Genomic DNA, 19467 nt, shown 5'->3' on the forward strand with positions numbered 1-19467 from the left:
AAGTTATATCTGTGTATATGTGTGGAATGGGGTCCCAGTGTATTTCAAAGTATAACTGGGTATTAATGCAATTGACTGAATTAATTGTTGGGATTAAGTCAGAAACATTTTTAGTTGAGAGAAAAGAAATTTTAGTGTGAGCTGAAACTGAGCATAGTTATAAGAAGATAGGGAAGCTTGGGAAATAGATGCAAATCTATTAGAGCAATAATCTATAATCCTGATGAGAGATTTGATTCTTATGAACAAGAATAAATACAGAAATGAATACAGGTTATTTGAGGCTCTTTTTGGAGATGCTCCTTAACCAATGTGAGATTATAATCATATCTTAAACTGATTGTTGGAGCTTGTTATGTAAGATCTGATGGGACTGTTAACTGACTATTCCTCTGAGTCTAACTCCAGGTATGGATATTAAGAAAGGCTATCCAAGCTATTTGAGCCACTGATCCATGATGCCAAACCCTATGAGGTACAGGTATGGAAGGCCTCTGAAGTATGGGTATGGAAGGTCGGGAGAACAACTGTTCTGAATGAGCTGAGGTAGGATCCTCCTGACTCAACCCTCTCAGTGACACCTGGCAGACTCTGAGCTTGGCTCAATACAGATTGCAGCTTGGTATACATTTTGCCTGAAATTGACATTCTGAAGTTGGGGGGAAATATGGCCCCCTGATTACAGTTTTGTCCCCATTCTTGGTGGCAAGTTTCAATAATTAAAAGTTTTGAAAACACAACAACAAATCTATTAAATACTTGATTCTGGAACATCTTAAGTTACTATAAGATAAAACTATTAGGCTTAGGATTTGGCATAGGTATTCCTGTATAAGTCAGGGTCCTTTAGATCTTTGTAATAATGTGAGGACAAGTAAGTCAAAGATTTGTGGGAATATTATTCTGTTATTTAGTTAGCATCACACTTGTCTCAGCTTTCTCTTAATTAGTTAATATTAAAAGGAGAACAGTCTCTGGACTACTTAATAAATATTTTAATTGTTATAATTGTTAGTACAATGTAAATCCCTTCATGAAGTCTCATCCTCCTGGTGGAGGATTAATGCGAAAATATAAGAAACTAGCTTTAATGTGTGATCACGACAATTGACTGAGACTCCCAATTTTAATTTTATAAGAATGACAAGGTAATAAATGACGAGTAATTTAAACTGGTTCCAAGGTTACTTTTATAGGAAAGTGAATGAAAGAAGACAGAAGAGAAAAAGCCTGGAATTCGATGCTGAGGATGGATGGATGGAAAACAACCAGAGGACTCCCATCAGATGGTATACCCCTGCCAGACAACAGTGTGAAAAGAGACTTTTGGACTTTGGAAGAGACAATTGTTTGTTACTGTTTCCTTTGCATCTCTGCATCTGCACTCATAAAGGGGACTGCCCCCTTGTATGCTGTCAATGCAACGATGGGAATCAGGATTAAGAAAAGTGGGGAAACTTCAAAGGTGTAAAAAAAGGAGTGGGGATTGTGTGTAATGACTTACAGTGAAGTTTCCCCATTCTAAATATCATATATACATTCTTACTACTTCCTTATGTTTTGTAACTAGGTTCAGTATTATTTCCATATATATATATAATTTATATGTAAGTCGTGTATTTCAAGGTAATGTAAGAGCTACTGGGTATTAATACAATTGCTTGGATTAACTATTGAGACCAAATTAGAGGTGTTTTTAGTTTTGGGAAAGGAATGGTAGTGTGAGAGGTAACAAAGGGGTTTTTACAGAACTACAAGAATTGCTGAACAAGACTACTGATAAAAAGTAACAACACAGTAGCCTTGGGGGAGTTGAGGCAGTAGCTTTGGGAGGAAGTTGAGTTCCCAGTTTCCAGAGAACTCCTAGATAATACTAAAATGAAATAATGTAGAACAGAAGAAGCTGGCAGCAGCAGGTGGAGTTGACCAATCAGGAAACAGCCTTGGGGCACCCAGGCCCAGATAAGGATGTATCTAGGTTAGACTGAAGGAGGTTCAGTATTCTGAGGTTGTTAATGAGCTTGAGTAATGGACCTCATGTATTAAGTATATTATCTAACAAGATTAGAGTCTCATTAGTAATAATTAGGTTAATGTTTGGGAGGGCTGTGTAATCCTTGCTCATTTAACCCAACTTTAGCTTCTGTACCTCAGCCTCCTCTCTCTTGGTGTTGTCCCAGGGACTGGACTGCCTGCTTCTTTCGAGATTCTAATAAAACTTTCTACCTTTACTTTGAGAGGTCTCCAAGTAGTCAATCTGGGCTAGGGTCTTTGTATCCCACACAGGAGTAGGTAGCCTTTGAGGTTCATTCCAACTCTAACACCTTGTGTTACTGAGATTTTTACAAAGAAAAGGACTACAAAATGAAACTTATAGCATCTTTGCCACTGGACTTTCTCCTCCTGACTTCACTACTTCTGGTGTCTTTTGGAACAAATTTTTAAATTTTCCTCTCATAGCATAAACAGCTGCCAGGTACCACTGATACTACCAATGGTATTTCCTTCATCTGTCCTTCATTTCAATTTCTATAGCCACCAATCTAATACAGGCTCTCATTTCTACTCAAAGGAACTACACAATGCAACAGCTCCTAACGGGACTTCCTGCCTCAAATTTTTATCCTCTACAACTCCTCATACCACTATTAGATTAATTTTCAGCATGCAAAAATAACACTGCATCTTCATTCGTCAAAAATCTTCAGATGTCCACTACCACCACTGCTATTTAATGGTGCTAAGAAATGCTAGCTATAGCAATAAGACAAGGGTAGCTTAAAAAAAAGACATTTAGGTGTCAGAGTGGGTAGAGAGCATTAGAGCTAGATTCTGAAAGAACTACGCCCAGATTCTATCTCAGAAACTGTGTGACCCCAGGCAAATCTTTTAACCTTAGTTTCTTCATCTATAAAATGGGGATAACTACACGTGCCTCCTAGGGTTGTGAGGATGAAATGAGATATTTGTGAAGTCTTTTGCAAACCTTAAAGTACTACAGAAATGCTAGCTATTATACCATTATTAAAAAGAAATGTAAGAAATAAGCATAAGCAAAGAAGTAAAATTACTACTTTTTTGAAGGTAACATGATGGTATACTTAAAGAATCCTAGGGAGAAAACTAAAATATTAAATAAAAGAATAGTTTCAGCAAAGTTGCAAGATATAAAATCAGTAAGCATTCCTATATATAACAATCAAAACCCAGCAGGAAAAGATCAAAAGAGAAATTCCATTCAAAATAACTAAGAGAAGCTACAAAATGTTTGGGAGTATATATATCTACTGGGATACACCCAGGGGCTGTATCAATATAACTCTAAAATACTCTTTGCAGAAACGAGTAGAGACCTAAAAACCAGAGAAATATTACTCAAAGGTAAGATAAACCAGCATAATAAAAGATGTCAATCCCTCCTAAATTAATTTATTCAGTGCTGTTTCATACTCCCAAAAGGCTATTTAATTAAAGACCTAGGGAAAAAAACAATTCATATGAAAGAACAAAAGGTCTAAAATCTCATGGAGAATAATGAAAAAGTGTGAAGGGACTCTTTCAGTACTATTATTACAAAGCAGAAATCTTCAAACAGTAGCATTGTTTGATAAACCTCAGGACTGGAGTTACTAAGAAGTACTGAACATCTGACAAAAACTGCTGCGAAAAATGGACCCTTATTTACAGAAATCAGAACATCTAAAACCACAAATCAAGATAAACTCCAAACAGATATAAGACTTAAACCTAAAAGGTAACATCATAAACAAATGAGAGGAGTAAGGAAATTATTTTTGGATCTATGGATGGGGAAGAGTTTGTGACTAAACAAGTGGTAGAGAGGATTGCACAAACAGATTTAATGTTAAAGTTAGGACACAAGTAACTAGGGAAAAAAATCCTTAAAGCAAGTTTCTATAATAAAGGTTTCATATCAAAGATATATAAGAAGTTGATTCAAATTTATAAGATTCAAACTAAGAGCCATTCACCATCAGATAAATAATAATAATAATACCTAGCATTTACATATTTGATTTACAAATATTATCTTGTTTTATTCTCATAATAATCCTGGGGTATAAGTGCTGATCTTATTCTGATCTTACAGATGAGAAAATGGGGCTTGCCTCAGGGCTCACACAGTTAATCAGTGTCTTGAGACTGAATTTAAAATCAGGTGACTCTGGGTTCAGTGCTCTATCTATTTTATCACCTAACTACAAAAATGATCAAAGAATATGAACAGGTAGTTTTCAAAGGGATAAATTAAAGGTATCAACAGTCTCATGAATAAAAGATGCTCTAAATCATTAACAACTACAGTAAAGGAAATGAAAATGAAAACAACTCTGAGGTTCCTCCTTACCTATCAGCTCACAAAGATGACAAAAGAAGAAAATGACAACTGTTGGAGAAACTGCAGGAAAACAGCTCTACAAATACCTTGCTGGTGGAACTGTGAATAGGTTCCAGCCATTTTGTAAAGCCATTTGTAACTAGTGTGTCTAAAAAGTCACCAAACTTAGCATACCCTTTGATCCAGTTATATCACTACTAGGCCAATACTCCAAAAGGAAAAGCATCAAGATGTACAATACATCTATAGAAGTTCTTTTCAAGGTAACCAAAATTTGGAAACTAAGGAGTATCAGGTATCCTCCTTTCAGGGAATGATTAAAGAAATTGTTGCATATGAGTATAATGGAATATTATTCTGCCATAAGAAAAAGTGAAACTGAGAGCTCCAGAGGAAACTGGGATGATCACTATGAAGTGATGCAGAGTGAGGTGAACAGAAAAATTTAAATGATGATAACATTATAGAGAAAAACAACTTTGAAAGACTTTAGAACTCTGATCAACGCAATGCTAAACTGAGTCTAGAAGAGTGAAGATGAAATACAGTATCACCTCTTAACAGAGGGAAGATGAGCTTAACCCAGGGAAACCTGTGGCCTCAACGTCACATGTTGAGGCCCTTTTAGGTCCTCAAGTGCAGCCCTTTGATTGAACCCAAACTTCACAGAACAAATACTCTCAATAAAAAGATTTATTCTACTGTAAAACTTGGACTCAGTCAAAAGGTCACACCCAAGGACCTACAGGGCCACATGTGACCTAGAGGCTGCAGGTTCTCCACCCCAGAAACTATAGAAAGGGACATGCTAGGAAATGACTAATGTGGGATTTTATTTTGGTAGACTATATATGTACTTATGGCTTTCTTTTTTTTTCCTTTTGTAAAATTACTTGGTCAATATAGGGGGATCAGATTAATTTTGTAAAATGCTTTTTGATATAAAAAATAAAAATAATAAACTTTCTTTTGAAAAGAAAAGTCTTTCAATGGCTCTTTATTGACTGTCAAGTAAAGATCAAACCACCTTATACCTTTCAAGATCCACCATGAAATATTTCCATGTAAGCCACAGCCTAGCCAAACTGTTCTTTGTATATATACACCCTGCCCTTTCCAGCTTCAGTGCTTTTGTTCACTCTGTAATGATTCTTTGCATGCCCTTCCTGCTCCCTTCTCAATCTATTCAAATTCTTATACCTCTTAATAACCACCTATTTCAAAAAGTCAGGAAGTCTTCACTAACTCACGACCTGCCACTCCCTACAAAAACACTTGTGATCACAGATTTACACCTGGAAGGCACCTCAGAAGTCACTGATGACAAACTCTTCATAAATCTGAAAGCCATGGCAAAGCATTAAAATGGAGGCCACACTTGGATATTCTGGAAAATTCAGATGGGATTTTGGGTGGTAGAGATGGGGCAAGGAAACAGAAATCTAAGTGTCCTTGGCCTAATCTTTCTTTCTTTCTCAGGCATATTAATTACTATAAATATTTTTTGATTGAGGGTGGGAGGAGCATACAAGTTTAAAAAGGTAAGCCTGTCTAGCAACAATCATTTTTTTTCTGTATTTTTTTAAATTAATGTTTACTTTTAGTTTACAAGATTCAATTCCACAATGTCTTGAGTTTCAAATTCTGTCTCCCTCCCTCCCCCCCCCCGCGCCCCATGGCAGCTTACAATCAAGTATAGGATCTGTAAATACATTCACATTAGACATTAGTCAGGTTATAAAGACGGACTGTATCAAACGGAATGAAAAATGGTAAAGAGGAAATAAAATCAAACAAGAAAAAGAAAAAAATCAGGTAGTTTGCTTCAATTTAGATTCAAACTCAGTTCTTTCTCTAGATGTAGACATCTCTCTCTTTCATGAGTCTTTTGGGATTGACTTGCATTGCTGAGAAGAGGCTTGTCTATCAAAGATGGTCATCACACATATGGTGTGTCTGTAATTGTGTAAAAATTTCTCCTGGTTCTACTCTTCTCACTCAGCATCAGTTTGTATAAGCGTCTCCAGGTAAATATGAAGTCCATCTGCTCATTTCTTATAGCACAATAGTATTCCATTACATGCATATACCACAACTTGTTCAGCCATTCCCCAATTGATGGGCACCCCCTTAATTTCCAATTCTTTGCCACCACAAAAAGAACTGCTATATATATTTTTGTACATATGGGTCTTCCTCCCACTTCTATGATCTCTTAGGGATATAACCCTAGAAGTGGTATTAAAGGGTCAAAGGATATGAAATTATTTATAGCCCTTTGGGCATAATTCCAGATTGCTCTACAGAAAGGTTGGATCAGTTCACAACTCCATGGACAATGCATTAGTGTTCCAATTTACCCACATCCTCTCCAGCATTTGTCATTTTCCTGTTTTGTCATCTTAGCCAATCTGACTGGTGAGATGTGGTACCTCAGGGTTGTTTTGATTTGCATTTCTCTAATTAATACTGATTTAGAGCATTTCTTCAATGTGCTTATAAATATCTTTAATTTCTTTCTCTGAAAATTGCCTGTTCATATCCTTTGACCATTTATCAATTGGGGAATGACTTGTATAAATTTGACTCAATTCTCTGTATATTTTAGAAATGAGGCCTTTGCAGAGGCATAGGTTGTAAAGATTCTTTCCCAATCTCCCACCTCCCTCTTAATCTTGGTTACATTGGCTTTGTTTGTACAGAAGCTTTTCAATTTAACGTAATCAAAATTATCCATTTTGCATTTTATAATGCTCTCTAATTCTTATTTGGTCATAAAAGTCTTTCCCTCTTCACAAATCTGACAGGTAAACTATTACTTGCTTTCTGAGATTGCTTACAGTATCAACCTTTATACTTAGATCATGCACCCATTTAGATTTGATTTTGGAACATGGTGTTAGATAATGGTCTATGCCCAGTTTCTGCCATACTATATTCCATTTTTCCCAGAAGTTTTTGTCAAATACTGAGTTCTTATCCCAAAAACTGGGGTCTTTGGGATTATCAAACAATAGATTACTATAGTCATTGACTGCTGAATCTAGTGTGCCTAATCTATTCTATTGATCCACTACTATATTCCTCAGCCAGTACCAAGTAGTTTTGATGACTACTGCTTTATAATACAGACTGAAATCTGATATAGTTAGCCCACCTTCCCTAGCATTTCTTTTCAATAATTCCCTTGATATTCTGGACCATTTGTTCTTCCAAATGAATTTTGTTACTATTTTTTCTAACTCGATAAAGTAGTTTTTTGGTAAATTGATTGGTATGGCACTAAATATATAATTTAATTTAGGTAAAATTGTCATTTTTATTATATTAGCTCAATCCAGCCACAAGCAACTGATACCTTTCCAATTAGTTAGATCTGACTTTATTTGTGTGAAAAGTGTTTTGTAGTTGTGATCATACAGATCCTGGGTTTGTTTTGGCAGGTAGATTCCCAAATATTTTATAATGTCTACAGTAACTTTAAATGGGATTTGGCTTTCTATCTCTTGCTGTTGAATTTCATTAGAAATATACAGGAATGCCGAGGATTTATGTGAGTTTATTTTATATCCTGCAACTCTGCCAAATTTATTTATTGTCTCAAGCAGTTTTTTACTTGATTCTCTAGGATTCTCTAAGTATATCATCATTTCCCGAAAAGTCTGTAGAGTATTGGAATCAATTGTTCTTTAAATGTTTGATAGAATTTACTACTAAGTCAGTCTGGCCCTGGAGATTTTTTTTCCTAGGGAGTTCACTGATGGCTTGTTTGATTTCTTTTTCTGAGAAGGGATTATTTAAGTAATTTACTTCCTCTTCAGTTAATCTGGGCAACTTAATGTTTTTGTAAATATTCATCCATTTCACTAAGATTGTCAAATTTATGTGCATACAATTGGGAATAATTCCTAATTATTGTTTTGATTTCCTCTTCATTGGAGGTAGATTCACCCTTTTCATTTTTGATACTCATAATTTGGTTTTCTTCTTTTTTTCAAACATTGACTAAGGGTCTATCAATTTTATTGGTTTTTTCATAAAACCAGCTCTTAGTTTTATTTATTAATTCAATAGTTTTCTTAATTTCAATTTTATTAATCTCTCCTTTGGTTTTCAATATTTCTAATTTAGTATTTAATTGGGGATTTTCAATTTGCTCTTTTTCTAGGTTTTTCAATTGCATACCCAATTCATTGACCTCCCTTTTCTCTAATTTAATCATGTATGCACTCAGGAATATAAAACTTCCCCTAATAACAGCCTTTAATGCATCCCACAAATTTTGGTATGTTGTCTCATTATCATCATTCTCTTGAATGAAATAACTGATTGTTCCTATAATTTCTTGTTTGACCCACTCATTCTTTAGGATTAATTTCCAATTAATTTTTAGTTTATCTTTCCATGGCCCTTTATTGCATATAATTTTTATTGTATCATGATCTGAGAAGGATGCATTTAATATTTCTTCCTTTCTGCACAGAATTGTGAGGTTTTTATGCCCTAGGACATGGTCAATTTTTGACTATGTGCCATGAACTGCTGAGAAGAAAGTATATTCCTTTTTATCCCCATTCAGTTTTCTCCAGAGCTCTATCATATCTAGCCTCTCTAAAATTCTATCCACCTCCTTAACTTCTTTCTTGTTTATTTTGAGGTTAGATTTCTCCGGTTCAGAGAGGGGGAGATTAAGGTCCCCCACTAGTATAGTTTTGTTATCTATTTCTTCCTCTAATTCCCTTAACTTCTCCTCTAGGAATCTGGACGCTATACCACTTGGTGCATATATGTTAAGTAATGATATTGCTTCATTCTCAATGGTGCCTTTTAGCAGGATATAGTTTCCTTCTTTATCTCTTTTAATTATATCTATTTTTGCTTTTGCTTTATCTCAGATAAGGATTGCTACCCCTGCTTTTTTTTACTTTAGCTGAGGCATAATATATTTATATATTATGCCTCATAATATATAATATATTATATATAATATATTATTATTTTATATTACATATTATAATTATATTATAATATATTAATTATAATATATATTATATATATAATATATCCAGTCTTTTACCTTTACCTTTACCTTTTACCTTTACCCTGTGGGTATCCCTTTGTTTCAAATGTGTTTCTTGTAGACAGCATATTGTAGGATTATGGTTTTTAATCCATTCTGCTATCTACCTCTGTTTTATGGGAGAGTTCATCCCATTCACAGTAATGATGACTATCTGTCTCTTCCTCTCCTTCCTATTCCCTCTCCTGCTTATGTTTTTGTTTCTTCCTTCTCCCTTCCCCTCCAAAAGGATTTTCCTTTTGACCACGATCTCCCTCAGTGTTCCCTCCTGGTGACCCCCCCCTTCTTTACCTACCTTCTCCCCTTACTACTATTTCCCTCCCCTCTAATCCCCCTTACACTCCTACTGCCTATAGGACACAATTGATTTTTATACTTATCAGAGTATGTTAATCCCCCTTTTACCGCAAACCAATGAGAGTAAATTTCATACAGTGCTCCTCTCCCTCCCTCCTTTCCCTCTATTTAATGTGTTTTCGTGTCTTTTCACATTAGAATCTTAAACTTAACTGATTATGCTGATCCCTCTTTGAACCAGAACCAGTGAGAATAATGTTCAAATGATGTTCCTCTCCCTCTTTCCTTCCCCTCTACTATAGTGTGTTTTTATGCCTCTTTGTATGGCATAATTTACCGTTTTCTGTCTCAATCTTTCCTTTTATCCCATTACAGTCCCTTCGACCCCTTAATAAGGTTGTTTTTTTTTATCATCAGATTAGTTCATTTATACCCACACCCTCTATGTATGTATAACCCTTTTAAAGGTCATGATAATCATATAAATTTCAATACTAACAGTTATCAGCTTCTCATATAGGGATGTGAATATTTTGCTCTTATTGCATCCCAAGTTATGTGAATGTGTGTGTGAGTGTGAATGTGTGTATGTGTGTGTGTTTTCCTTGTTTACCTTTTTATGTATTTCTTGAGTCTTGTAACTGGAGATCAAATTTTCCATTGAGCTCTGGCTTTTTCATCAGGAAAGACTGGAAGTCCCTTATTTCATTAAATGACCTTCTCCTTGCCTGAAAGATTATGCTCAGTTTTGCTGGGTAGTTAATCCTGGGTTGCAGTCCTAGATCTTTTGCCCTAGGAAATATCAAATTCCAATCCCTCTGATCTTTTAATGTAGAAGCTGCTAGGTCCTGTGTGATCCTGACTGTAGTTCCACAATATTTGAATTGTTTCTTTTTGGCTGCTTGCAGTATTTTCTCCTTAATCTTGTAATTCTGGAATTTGGCTACTATATTTCTTGGAGTTTTCAATTTGGGATCTCTTTCAGGAGGAGTCTGGTGAATTCTTTTGATAACTATTTTATCTTCTGATTCCAGGACTTCAGGACAGTTTTCTTTGACAATCTCTTGGAGGATGTCGTCCAGGCTGCTTTTTTCATCATGGCTTTCCAGTAGACCAATAATTCTTAAGTTATCTCTCCTGGATCTGTTCTCTAGGTCAGTTGTTTTGCCAGTGAGATATTTTACACGTCCTTCCAATTTTCCAATCTTCATGGTTTGTTTGATTGACTCTTGGTGCATCATAGAGACCTGAGCTTCAATTTGACTGATTCTAATTTTTAGTGAATTATTCTCTTCGGTTAGTTTTTGAAGGTTCTTTTTTAGAGAGGCATTTTCTCCAATTACTTCACTAATTTTACTTTTTAAGGATTTGTTTTCTTTTTTTTTTTAACTTTTTAAAATAAGGATTTGTTTTCTTCAGTGAGATATTTTTCCAATTTGGTCACTGCAGATTTAAATTTGTCTTCTGCCTCCCTAATTTGGCCTTTAAAATTTTTCTTGAGCTCCTCCAAGAATGCTTTTTGGACTTGAGAACAGTTCATATTTCCTTCTGTGGTCTCAGGTGTGAGTATAGAGTCCATGTTGTCCTCTGTATTTGGTTGTTCTTGCTCACTATAATAAGCTCTAATCAATTTTCTTGCCTTCCCTTTCTCCTTCTCAGCTTCCTTCCTTCCCATTGTAATTTCCTATTTCCTAATTTCTTAGGCTGGGAGCTAGGTGCCTGGTTTTTGGCTTTCTGTGCTGTAGCCTCTGGTGTCTAGATTGAGGCCAAGGTCAGGACTCTCAGTGTTTCCCTTGAATTATGCTGATGTTCACAGGTTACTCTGTGGAGGAGGGGTGGTCTGGCCACTTCAGATTTCTGTCTCTATGTCCCTGGGCTACCGCTCAGGCAGGCTTTTGCTGGTCAGGTGAGGTAGGGCTTGTTGGGACCCCTCCCCCTATTCTCTTCAGACTCCTTGCTGCCTCAGTTGCACCCCTTCTCAAAGACTCCCAAGACCAAGGCTATTTCCACTATCTCAGGATTTCACTCTGGGTAGGACACTTATCTCTGGGTTTTCTAGGTCAGGGAGGGGGAATCAGAGCAGCCAGAGTTTACTTTGTCATTCTAGCCTCTGGAAAGTCAGGCAGGCGATTTCTAAACTTCCAGGCTGGGGGCTGACAGCCCCAGGAGAAGCTTCTGTCTCTGCTGGGGGCCCCCAAGCCCTCTTTTACAGGGCTCCAATGGATCTTCCTGTCCCATGGTGCGATGTTGGTGAGATGGCTGCAAATCGCCCTTGGGGTGGTTGAGTCTGCCAGCTGGGGTTCCTTCTCTCTCTGCTCTAGTCTGCTCTCTAGTTCGAGCTGCTGCAGCCCACACGTGCTTTGCACTCCCCCTGCCTGGACCCACGTGGGCACTTTCCTGGGCTGGATTCTGCCATGCTCTGTCTCCCAATGGATTCTGACACTCCAAAATCTGTTCAGATTCACTTTTTAAAGTTTAGTGATGGGATTCAAGGAGGAACTTAGAAAAGTTACTGCTTCCATTCTGCCATCTTGGCTCCACCCCCTAGCAACAATCATTTTAAACATCAAATATCTGCCAGCCACTGTGCAAGGTGGTGAGGGCACAAAGGCAAAAGTCAAACAGTTCCTGCCCTTAAAGAGGTTACAGTCAGTTGAACAGGGAAGACAATCTATATGTATACATAAAAAATATATACAAAACAATCACACTGCAATTTTTGGGGAAAGGCACTATTAGTTGGGAGAGGGAGAAAAGGAGGAGGAGTTGGTCAGGAAAGGTTTCAGAGAGGCAGCATCTAAAATGAGTTCCAAAAGAAACTATGGATTTTAAAGAGATAGAGGTGAAGAGGACACATATTCCAAGATAGGGGACAGATACCAAGATGGGAGATGGAGGGCTGTGTGTAAGGAATAACAAAGGCTAGTTTGGCTGAACTGCAGAGGGTGTGAAGGAAAGTAATGTGAAATAAAGCTTCGAAGATTAGTTGAAGCCAGATTGTGAAAAGCTCTAAATGCTGAAATACAGGAGTCTATATTTGGTCCAAGAGGTGATAGGGAGTCACTAAAATATTTATTAAGCAGGGGAAACAACATAGTTAGACCTAAGCTTTAGTTACATCAATTTCACAACCATGCAAAAAAAGACCTGGTGAAGGGAGAGATTTGAGGCAGGGGTCACAACTAAGAAGCTATTATAATAGTCTAGGCAAGCAGCTATGAGGAAATGAACCAGGGTGGTGGCTCTGTGAGTGGGTGAAAGGGACAGATGCTATGGGGGTTGGTATTGGTGGCAGTATAAAAGACAATGTTTTGCAAATAGGGGAAGAGTGAAGAGTCAAGAATGACTTCAAGTCTGAGAACCTAGGGGACTGAAAGGATACTGGGGTACTTGGAAAAGGGGTGGGCTTGGGGGGGGGTAAGGAAACGATGTCTGTTTTAGACATACTGTCTGTTTTAGACATACTGAATTTCAGAAATGCCCCAGAAGGCAAAAAAGAATACTAGAGCTTAGGGGAGAGGCTGGGTGAGGATATATAGTTCTGAGAGTCATTTGCATAAAGATAACTGATAGCTGAATCCATGGGTGATGATATATCACTGAGAGACAGTTTAGAAAGAGGACATGCCCACAGTAATTAAGGGTCAGTATATGTGACCAAGCAATAAAGGCTGGGAAGGAGCAGTCAGGCAGGTAGGAGAACCAAAAGAATGCACTGTTTCAAAACCCACAGAGGAAAACATATATAGGAGGAGAGGGTGATCAACAGTGCCCCATGCCACAGAGAGCTCAAGAAGGATAAGGATTGAGAAGAGATCATCAAATCTGATCATTTAAAAAAGGATCAGTGACTTTAAAAAGAGTATTTTCAGATGACTGATGAGGTCATAAATCAGATTACAATGGGCTGAGAAGTGAGAACAGAGGAAGTAAAAGCAAAGCTTTTGGCTTCTTCATTAATGCTTGGGCAAAAGAATTTAGAAATTCTTAATTATGAAATGGTGTGATAAAAGGTGTGACCATGTTACATGTGGTTAGGGTAAAGATCATGTGAACTAAGGAGTCCAGGGGAGCAGGAAGCCAGAGTATCTGAGGCAATATACATAACTATGTTGGCCAGAGTAGAATAAAACTCGATCCCATATATTTCAAACTAGAGAATCGGCTTGGAAGTTATAGTAACACAGAGAGGGGAAATAAAGTCTCTCCACAATTATATACAAGAAGAATAAGAATTCACAAAGAATCTTATGGAAAATTATAATAAGTTCAATAGTTTAAGCACTGTGGTAATTTATATTGTAAAGCAACAACTAGAAAAATAATTCAGTACTACACAATGAATACTATATACTGAAAAATTAGCCTCATTTCCTAATATATCAGGAGGGGACAGAAACTGGACCTGTAATTTAACTGGTATAGGAAACTCCCCTGTGGGGGACTTCCTCTATCAAAGCACATTCTCTGCAACTTAAGAGAGTAGCCTGGAACCCTGAGAGGTTAAAGGAATTGCCCAGAGACAGCAGTGCTACTGATGATGTAACTATACAATATCCTGTGCTATATGAAAGCAGTTAGTGTGACAGACAGCAGCAATCCCCAGGGCATAAAAGTACTGAAGGAAATTCTTTTAAGGCAGAAACAACCTCAAAATCCTTTAGGTTAAAAACAGTCCTTTACCTCCACTGGTCCCATCATCCACACAGCTAATCCTTATTCAATGATTTTTGTGAACTGATAGACAGTAAATAATGAAATCAATATATAAAACAAATTTAAAACAAGTATTTATAATTATACCTCTTACACAGAAAAAGAATTCCATTCCCTTAGGGTTTTTTAAAAAGTAATTCTTTAGGGAAGTGTAACTGCACTTGTTTCAGAAAATGACATTCATTAAAGCATCCTTACTTCAATAAACGGATAGCATGGCTGAAACCATCTCCTTCTGCTTGTACTCCTTGATGTGGAATCTCCATATTACATAACTAAAAGAGAAAAATTCAGTCAAGTTATATAAAACCTTTAACAAATTCCCCTAAGTCTTACTTCTTTTGGTATGGATCTGATGACAGTCAAATTATACAAAACCTTTTACAAATTCCTTTAAGTGGGGCGGCTAGGTGGCACAGTGAATAGAGTGCCAGCCCTGGAGTCAGAAGGACCCGAGTTCAAATCCATCCTCAGACACTTAACACTTACTAGCCATGTGACCTTGGTTAAGTCACTTAACCTCAATTGCCCTGCTTTTCCCCATTCCCCCCAAAAATGCAAAAAAAAATTCCTTTAAGTCATTTCTTTTGGTATGGTGTTGCATGCACATTAGGAGATATTAACTATAAAATAATCAATACACAGGAGAACTGACACACACCTAAACGAGCAGATATCTAAGTTTTGTTTTTTCTCATTCATTCATGACATCCACTTCCAAGCAGTTCTATGAGTACATTTGTTCCAATGATGTAACCAGTCCTCAAAAAATGTATGAAACTATATTTCAGATAATGTAACATATTCTTCTGAAAATTCTCAAAGAGTCAAATTTTAATCTGCCTAAGGAAGGAATTTACTTAAAAAAAAAAAGCCAAAAGTCATTCAGAGCCAAGTCTGACAGTTTTTGATCATGTTGGCTAATTGTCTTTGGCAAAACAAAAATAAGGTGAATCTAATTATGCAACTAACTGTGTGAGGTATGAAAAGTAGCTCTACCAAGTTGTATGCATGTGCAAATGTGTGTACACCTGTGTGTATGAACACAGTGCGTCCCAAAAGTCCCATGTTCAGTTTTAAGTTATTAAAACTATTCTTAACGATTAAAGCTGAAAGTTGCACTAACACTTTTGGGAGATGAGGCATATACAACTCTATGAGAGGGTTCTATCATTACTCTATTCTATGCTCATCTCATTTCTAACCCCAAACAGTACCAACTAGCTTGTAATTTCTTCACAATATGCAAATTTCTACCAAATGAAACATATTTCCTGTGTGATCTATTTAAATAGAAACAAGATAGCTTCTCAACTGTCTTTATTTGATCAGATGTCTTACCCAACTGAATACAGATCTTTATAGTTGAAAAAGGATGAATATATCCAAAGCATTTAGCATATAGTTTCATGTCTGAAAATATGGATTACTGTCTTAAGTGATCCTGAAACTAACCATGTTTACTAGTGTAATCCACCAGAGGCAGTTATTAAGCTACTCACTGACATCTTTGTAGATTGGAATATTGCATGAGGCTAAGAGATGTTTCTATCCAAATCCAAAAATGCCTCTATTTTTCCAAAAGATAAAGATTATTTATCTGGGTAGTAAAAGGAGAAAAATGAAATCCAAATCTTTTGTAATATAAAAGTATTAACTCAAATGTCATTAATAAGTTCTATAAAATGTAAATAGTACTTGCCAAAGAGGACATAAATAAAACTGAGATCATGAAAATTTAAATTTGTCTTTGGCTAGCAAGAATGCTGGTCTTCTCCTATTAAGAATATCTTCAACAAATACAAGCACTGTTAAGTTGGTAAACAAAAGATGTCAGGAAGCTAAACATTTGCTTTTAATTTTGTCACAAAAATCACACACATACTCCAAAACCTGCTAGAATTTCATGACAAAAGGAACCCAAAAAAAGGATTCACAAAAATTTCAGTTTCCTTAATGGGAACCACTTAGCCTTAAAAAGACTTACCCTAAAGCAGGGAAGGGGAATAGATGACAAACCAAACTGTCAAAACCCCTACCTCCATACGAAGTCCTATAAATGGCATATTTGTGTCACACACAGCTACAAAGTGAGCCAGAACTTTATTGAAGGCACACATTTCTCCTGATTGTTTGGGTTTCTTGGACTCTGTAGGGTTTGGATCTCCAGACAACTAAAATTGTAGTAAAGAGTACAAGTAAATAAAAGTTTTTTTGAAACTGCTTTAAGGAAATTTTCTAAGTTACTATGCCACAGTTTAGTTTTAAAAGACATTTGTTAAAAAATATTTAGAATGACACACATAACAATATTTTGTCTATCAAGTTGGCTTCTGGTTTGTCAATGAGTCATAATCTGAAATTCAAGTACTTAAGAAAATGTACCATTTTTATACAAATCAAACTTCTGTCTATCCCTCATAAATTCCAGGTAATTCTTTCAAAGGTTATGGTTGGTTAGTTCCACAAAACATCTAAACTGACAGGTTCCCGAGAACGCCAAATTTCCTTACCTTGCGTTTGACACCTGCTCTTACTTGTTTCCCAGCTTTTGAGTCCAGCAGCCGTTCTTCAACATTAGTTTTGAATTGCTGTAGTAACAAGGCTGTGGCTGGACTCTCATCTCCTTCTGCCGAACTCACAGACAGAAAATGATATTTATACTCCAGCTCTGTGGGGCTGCTAGGAACTTCAAACATCTCTACCACCTAAACATTAATAATAAAATCTCAGACCCAATAAATTAAACATTAACAATTAAATCAATTTATAGAATGAGGTGCTTTCCTTACTCTTCCTAATCTCAAATGCAGTTTTAAGTGGTGCTATGAAATAAAAATCCAATGCAGGATTAGTCAGTCATTTCAAAATGAATATTCCTTTCTTATATACAAAAATGCATGCCACTAAAACTGTCAGAATTGAAACCCAGCAGATGGGGTGAGAAAAGCAAAAATAGACATAAAATTTGCCAAAGTTAGAAGCAAACACTAGTATATAATAAATATAAGAAGTCTTCAAGATGCTGACACACTGACATAGCCAGATAGAAGACGTCAAACTAGCACTGCTAACTTCAAATTTTTACTCCCATACCCTAAGAAAAATTTAAAGAAGGGTCACCTTAGTGGTTGCAAAATTAATTCCACTGGAGAAGGTCCTGTGCAATGCAGAGGCTATTCTGGTGATAGCCAGAATACCTATGTATCTGACCAATTTTAGCTCAATAAAGAATTCAGAGTACCAACATACCACAAAAGCAATAGCCTACCTACTCTTTCTTCCAAGTCATGTTTTCCATTAGTCTTTTTTCACCTTATACTGAATCACAAAAAAAACTATTTTCAAATCCTTGCCTTATGGCCCTGGACAAGGCACTTAAGTTCTCTGGGCCTCAGTTTCCTTATCTGTGAAAAGGAGAGGTGGGACTAGATGACCTCTGAGGTCCCTTATTGCTCTAAATCTATGATCCTATGATTATTTCTAACAACTGTGTCTAATTTAGGTGATAAATCTGGAGAATAGTACTAGTGTTCCCGTATATAGTAAATATACCATCACAAATCAAGTCTAATACTTTAAAAAAAAAAGCAAAGAAAAAGAAAACCATCTTTTCATTCCATTTGGCATGTGACCAGATAGAGAAAATGCAAAAGCCTTAGGAAAACTGCTGAGACCAGAATCATCTTATTTGAAGTCTAATATACTCCTTAAAAAAATTTTTTTTAATTATGCTAGATGAAATTTAAAAAAATAATTTAGAAGTATATTAACCAAATTAAGATTTTTTTAAAAGTAGGAAAAAAGGAACAGAAGAGGATTATAAATAGGATCAATGTCCAATTAATCATGACATACCATATTTAAACTGCTGTATTAAACAAGATTTCAGTCTTGGTAACTAAAGAAAATAACCAGGGGTAGCTAGGTGGCCCAGTGAAAAGAGCACCGGCGCCCTGGAGTCAGGAGGACTTGAGTTCAAATCCTGGCCTTAGACACTTAACACTTACTTAGTCATGTGACCTTGGGCAAGTCACTTAAGCCCCATTGCCCTGCTTACCTGCTCCCCCGCCAAATAACCTTTTAAGGAACAATGGTGCTTCCTTTGCAGGAAAGTAATATTCCTACCAAAGTAATAAAGAAGCCAGAGAAATGACAGACTTATAGAACTCTAAAAAGATTTATCAGAGAAGTTCCATTTAGTTACTTACAATGTAATACTGTGGGAGACGAGTGAGTTTGATAAACAGTTTATTCTTCGAAAGGTTTCCAACAGGATGAATTGAATAATTAGATAGCTGCAAAGTTTCACTGCACATTATAGGGAGATGTTTTATAGACTGCTTGCAACGTTGCTGTCCAAGCCAAAATCTTAATTTAAAAAAACAAGTAATTATTAGAAAAACAGATTATTCTGGTTAACCTAGTATGAATGATTAAGACTACAAATTCAGTCATATTACAAAAGCAACCAATCAAATAAATTAATGTAAATTTCACAGAATCACTAAAAGGATATATAAATAGAGGGTAAAACTCTCTCAAGTGGTTATCTTCTCTACTCAGTTGTGGTTTGGACTAGCTTTAAATAAGAGAAATGTATTTCAGAGTTATGAGATAGAAATGATCAGTAAGAGAAGTGCACAGAATGTCTTTCATCTTAGAGCAGCAAAACAAACTAATCTCTTAATAAAGGAATTCTTAACCTGGGGTCTGTGAACTTTTAAAAATATTGCTAACTACATTTCAACATAGTTGGTTTCCTTTGTAATCCTATGCATTTTATTTAATACACTTAAAAGTATACTCTGAGGAGTCCATGGGCTTCACCAGACTGCCAAAGGGGTCCACAACATCTTTCTAATTCAATCATGTATTCACTAAAGAACTTATAAAATGACACAAAGTATATTTATATGTGTGTACATAAACACTGTCAAGAAGTTATTCTATATAAATGATTTTCCAAGTAACTGAAATTAATCCCTTAGGATAGGTAACAACTTCTGATTTT

At 36.2% G+C, this 19467-nt stretch overlaps 1 protein-coding gene across 1 annotated transcript in view; it reads right to left on the reverse strand.

Annotated features, from left to right (window-relative positions):
• Positions 1 to 19467, reverse strand: part of MED14 (mediator complex subunit 14) — an 85913-nt gene that overhangs the window by 37392 nt on the left and 29054 nt on the right. Inside the window, exons 13-16 of the mRNA XM_069065704.1 lie at positions 18665 to 18824; positions 16967 to 17161; positions 16493 to 16627; positions 14652 to 14728 (exon numbers count right to left, since the gene is read on the reverse strand). Of these exons, the coding sequence (XP_068921805.1) occupies positions 14652 to 14728; positions 16493 to 16627; positions 16967 to 17161; positions 18665 to 18824 (567 nt within the window). The remainder of the gene's footprint in view (positions 1 to 14651; positions 14729 to 16492; positions 16628 to 16966; positions 17162 to 18664; positions 18825 to 19467) is intronic.

Source organism: Petaurus breviceps, unplaced genomic scaffold, assembly GCF_028583685.1.
Source record: "Petaurus breviceps papuanus isolate PSGF00001 unplaced genomic scaffold, PetGlider_PUasm1.0 90700, whole genome shotgun sequence".
Taxonomy (NCBI): domain Eukaryota; kingdom Metazoa; phylum Chordata; class Mammalia; order Diprotodontia; family Petauridae; genus Petaurus; species Petaurus breviceps.